Source organism: Fukomys damarensis, unplaced genomic scaffold (genome assembly GCF_012274545.1).
Source record: "Fukomys damarensis isolate Sample0158 unplaced genomic scaffold, DMR_v1.0_HiC HiC_scaffold_34, whole genome shotgun sequence".
Taxonomy (NCBI): Eukaryota; Metazoa; Chordata; class Mammalia; order Rodentia; family Bathyergidae; genus Fukomys; species Fukomys damarensis.
In genome coordinates, this window is record NW_022900946.1 from 20,550,638 (window position 1) to 20,555,937 (window position 5,300).

General features: G+C 53.9%; 1 protein-coding gene across 1 annotated transcript; it reads left to right on the forward strand.

The window, feature by feature from the left end:
• Position 1: 1 nt before the first annotated feature.
• On the forward strand, positions 2–3,868 carry LOC117284120 (testisin-like; the record flags this gene model as incomplete). The annotated part of the gene is made up of 4 exons (XM_033758551.1): positions 2–117; positions 616–899; positions 3,082–3,236; positions 3,458–3,868. Coding segments are annotated over 4 exons (795 nt in total), but the record flags the coding sequence as incomplete, so codon positions are not given.
• Positions 3,869–5,300: the final 1,432 nt, after the last annotated feature.

Here is a 5,300-nt window from a genome sequence, read left to right on the forward strand (position 1 = left end):
CGCGGAACTGGGGCGCTGGCCGTGGCAAGGGAGCCTCCGTCGATGGGGCGCCCACAGCTGCGGCGCCAGCCTGCTGAGCCACCGCTGGGTGCTCACCGCTGCGCACTGCTTTAGAGAGTGAGTCGGGGATGCGGAGGGGTAGCGGGCGGGGAGCTCGGCCCGAGGCCCTGGCCTGGGCACACATTCCTGCGTGGTGGTGTGCTGAGCCCTGAGTCCCTCTGCCCCTGGATACATAATTCCCCAGAGGGCAGATGACACCACAAGAGCAGGGGCGGGCTGGCCCCCAAAGCTCTCTGGAGCCGCAGAGGTGCCCTGAAGGACTGGGGCACTTTCTCTATCCTTAGAGAGCTGTGGAAGGTGAGGACTGTGAGGTGAGCCATCCTCTCCTCCTCCCTCAACGGTGCCCATGAGTGGAGACTTCGGTGTGGCCTCTCTGGCTCTGAGGACCCCATAGGCGTCCCTTTAGCCCACGAGAGGGACTTGGCAATGGTGTCCAAGGGGAGCAAGCAGTACGGCCCCCGCCCCCGCCAGGACACCCGGTGGGGGGTAGGTGAGCGCTGGTGCCTGTGGCCAGCCCTGCTCCCAGGACCCTGAGCTGCCTCTCCTTCCCGCCAGCGACCGAAATCCCAAAGAGTGGACCATCCAGTTTGGGGAGCTGACTTCAGTGCCATCCCTTTGGAACCTGGAAGCCTACCTAAATCGCTACCAAGTGGATAGGATCATTCTGAGCCCCAGCTTCGCGGGGGTGCCTCCTTATGACATCGCCCTGCTGAGGCTGGCCTCCCCCGTCACCTACAATAAGAACATCCAGCCTGTCTGCATCTCAGCCTCCATGTCCAAGTTGGAGAAGTTGACTGACTGCTGGGTGACCGGCTGGGGGGACGTTGAAGAGGAGAAGAGTGAGACGGGCATGGGGGTGGGCACTGTCCTGGTCGCCGCCCTAGCCACATCAGACCCAGCAGCCCTTCTTGGTCTCTGGGGCACTGCTCAGCCCCGCTGTGCTCTTCAGAGTCCCTCCCATCCTCTCCCCGTCTCTCACTCCTACCTGCGAGGGCAGGAACCAAACGCTCAGCTCCCTTCCCTTGCAGACCGGGTGGCCTAAAGCAGAAGTGCAGGGGCATCGAGTTTGGCCGGGGCAGCAGAGGAGGAGGTCTTGCGGAAGGGCCTTGGTGTCGCTTTATTCATGTATTTTCCCATTTCTGCAGCCCTTCCATCCATAAGTCCCTCTCTAGCTCCTTGGTACCAGCCCAGTTCTGGCTGCGTCGTCAAACTTCCCAAATCTGATGGCCCTGGTGTCCAGGCACTCTGGGAGGGTGAGGTAGGAGAATCACAAATGTGAGCCCAGCCTGGACAATTTAGGGATTTAGCAAGACCCTATTTCAAATTGGACTAGGATGTAGCTCGGTTGGAAGGCCCTGGGTTCAATCCCCAGTATCAGGAAAGGAAAAAAAAAAAATTACCGCCAACAAAAACCATCTTTCTCCTACCTTGGCTCAAAACTGAAACCCCAAAGTCCTCCAACAGCACAATCCAGCATCTGCCTGTCTCATGGCACAAGAATCCCCTGGAAGTGCTGGGCGCAGCTCTCACTGAGGTGCCCTGAGGCTTCTAGCTCCCCAGGTGGGGTACATTCTTTGTGCCTGGACCAGCCTGGCCTCCTCCTGTGTTGTCCCCTGACAGCAGCAGTTGTCACCACCGTGACTCTGCCTGTATACTGTTCACGGAGCCCTGTGCCAGGCTGGGAACCCCGGTGAGAGCAGAACACGAGCTCTGTTCCCACTAGAGCTTACCTATAAGTGAAGCTGGGAGGCTGAGGCAGGAAGATTGCCACAAGTTTGAGACCAGCCTGGGCTACATAGTGAATTCAAGGCCAACCTAAGCCTTGTCTCCAAAACAAAACAAAAACAACCTAGATGAAACTGGGAATGTTTTTATACTAATTTTGCCAGTAAGGATAAATGAGATCATCATGGAAGTTGCCCAAGGCCTCAGAACTATTAAATGGCAAGGCACTTACTTCATCTATGTCTCAATTTCCTTATCAGCAAATAGGATGGTAAAAGTGCTAACTTCACGGGGTGACCCTTGTCATTCTGCAGTCAGATGAGGGCCGCAGCCCCTGGCTCACCTCAGGCTCTGACACTCCCTTGATGCCATTTGAAAAGGGGGTTCTTCCTCCAACTCTTTCCTTACCTGGGAGTGGGCCCTGATGCCAACTCCTGCCAGAGGTGATCCGGAGCCCTGGGAGCATCTCGTACAGCTTTTGGCACAAGTCCTGAAAGTGCCCAGGTGTTACCAAAGAGAATGCATCCTACGGGCTGCCCCCTCACTCCAGTTGCTACCTGGGTGCCTTGGCAAAGCTGTGTTCATCATAAGCCATCTCAGTTGCCGTAGACCCTCCGCCTTGGCATATTTTGGCTATGGAATCTTACAGCTGGCTCAGGCAGGGGCTTCGTGTGTGTTCTGCAGCTGAGGTCACCGAGTCTCAAGGTAGAGTGCTAATAGCACGTCCACCCACTGGGTCCTTCTGTGACACTGATCACTCGTGGTGTCCTGTTTGGGGGGCCAGAGCTGGAAGCCATCAAGAGTGATTATCTCTGCCAGGAGTGGTGGTGCACACCTGTGATCTCAGAACTCTGGGAGGCTGAGGCAGAAACATCACCAGTTGGAGATCAGACTGGGTAACTTTTTGTTTGTTTGTTTGTTTGTTTGTTTTTGAGACGGTCTCACTATGTAGCCCGGGCTGGCCCTGAACATGCAGAGATCCTTCTGCCTCAGCTTCCTGGGTGCTGGGACTACAGGCATGGGCCACCACACCAGGCCAAGCTGGGTAACTTTGTTTCAAAATAAAGCATCAAAAGGGGCTGGGGATGGGGCTTAGTGCAAAGCCCCTGGATCCTGGATTCAATCCTTCAATTCCCAGTACAAAAAAAAAAGGAGGAGGAAGAAGAGGAAGAGGAAAGCGAAGATGAAGTAGCAGTAGTAGTATGATGTCCTAGGTGCCCCTAGGACCCTCCCACCCTACAGCATATCCTTCCCCAGAGAGGAGGATCAAGTTGCCTGTTTCTATCCACCCTCCAGATCTGCCGGCTCCCTATACTCTCCAGGAAGTGCAGGTCAGCATCATCAGCAAAGCCATGTGTAACCACCTGTACCAAAGATCAGACTTCGGTGTGGCCATCTGGGGGGACATGATCTGTGCTGGTGATCCTGCAGGTGGCAAGGACGCCTGCAATGTGAGTGACCCCAGCCCCGCTGCTCCCACCCCTAAACCTGACAGCATCCCTCTTTGATCTCTTGACATTGGGAGTGGGGAGACTCTGTCCCCCGCTTGACAGATGCAAAAATGGAGGCCCTGTCACTGCCAGAGGAGGGGAAAGCTCCACAGACCCCACCCCTCCAAGCCTCTCTGCTGGAACCCCCGACCCAGGCTGGGCTCACCCGTGCTCCTCCACAGGGGGACTCAGGAGGACCCTTGGTCTGCGACCTGGATGGGCTGTGGTATCAGATTGGAATCGTGAGCTGGGGAGTGGGGTGCGGTCACCCCAATAGGCCTGGAGTCTACACCAATGTCAGCCAGCACGCCCACTGGATCCAGAAGACCATGGCCCACGATGGCTCGCCCAGGCTAGAGCTCTCCCTGCTGCTGTTGCTCCTTACTCTGCCCTGGACTCCTCGGTGTGTGGGCCCCACCTGAGCCCACCTGACCTGGGGGCTAGAGCCATCTGCTGAGTTAGGCTGTGATCCTCTTCTGTCCTTTTGGTAATAAACATGTTGGAATTGACCTCAGCAGAGCAGCTTCCTGTCCACCTCAAGACCCTGTGCTTGCGAGGCAGGCAGCAGCACCACTGAGCTAAATCCCCAGCCCAACACCCACGTTTTAACAGGCATCTTGCAATATCTGCTGTGCCTGCCATTGTGCCAGTGACAGGACACACACGTGCGTCACTCGGCTCCCGGGCATCGTGACAACCTCCACAGCCCAGCAGAGCAACTGGGACTCGGGCTGGAGGACCTGCCTGAACCCCTAGGCCAAAGCCAAGAAAGTCCTCTCCTTCTCTGGGCTCTAGCGCCTGGCACCCTGTGCAGTAGAAGGGGTGGGTGGGCCAGAGCTGTAGCCCAGGGCCTGCCCCAGGCATCTTGGCCAAGCACAACCCACTCTGCCCTGCAGACACTCAGGTAACAAGCTGGGGCTCTGGGAGCCTGAGGTGGGTGAGGGTGCCTGGGGTGGGACAGATAAACTCATTCCAGCGGGTAAAGCAGCCCAGGAGGCTGGACCTCAGCAGGACAAACCGAGATCCCAGCTCCTCAAGCACAGAGCGGGCACCTTGACGTCCATCTCCTGGCCCCAGCAGGGGGCAGCCGTGGGCCTGGCACCGGGGATCACGGCCCCACAGAGGGTGTGCAGGCTCAGGGAGCCCTGGTCTCCTCCAATCTTTCCCTAGAGAATAACGTTGTTTTTCAGTGTTGGGGATCCAACCCAGAGCCTTAAAAACGCTAGGCAAAGGCTCTTCTACTACTGAGCTACATTTTATCAGTGCCAAGAGCATGATTTTATCAGTGGGACACGTCCTCATACCTCAGACCTAAGACTGCCAGCCTTGGATCCTATTTTATCTGATATGAAGTTTCCACATCGGCTTTATTCCTGTGTCCCAGTTTTACCAAAGCATTTTTAAAATAAAATAGAAAAATATTTAGAAAGAAATTACAAAAAAAAATATATTTGCCCATCCACAGTGGCATTTGCTGGAATATATTTTCTGGGATTTTTATGTTTTGGGTTTTTCTTTTTAGAATTTTTTCCTTTTTTTTTTTTCTGGTACTGGGAATCAAACTCAGTACTTTCTACCTGTGTATTATTACGAATGGAGGGATTATGAACATTGGTTACTATCTTCAGTGCACGCACCTCTTTCCAGTGATGTAAGATTATGATTGGAAGAGTAATTACTGGATCATATAGAAACTCCGTGTTTACCTTTTTGTGAAACCAGCAGAGTTACATAGTAGGTGTATCAGTTTACATCCTCATCAACAATGAGGATTATGTTCTCCATATTTTTGTCAACGTGTTATTTTCCAGTTTTGTTATTTCATTTCTCTCTCTCTCTCTCTCGGTACCAGAGATCTAACTTGGGACCTTGCTCTTGCAAGGAAAGCACTGGCACCACTGAGCTAAGTCCCCAGCCCAAAATGGGAAGGATTTCTACTATTTTGACAGGTGGATAGATTTAGAATGCAAATAAGTTGATTTTTAGTTTAGTGTAGTTTTGGTTTTTTGTGTGGGGTGTTTTTTT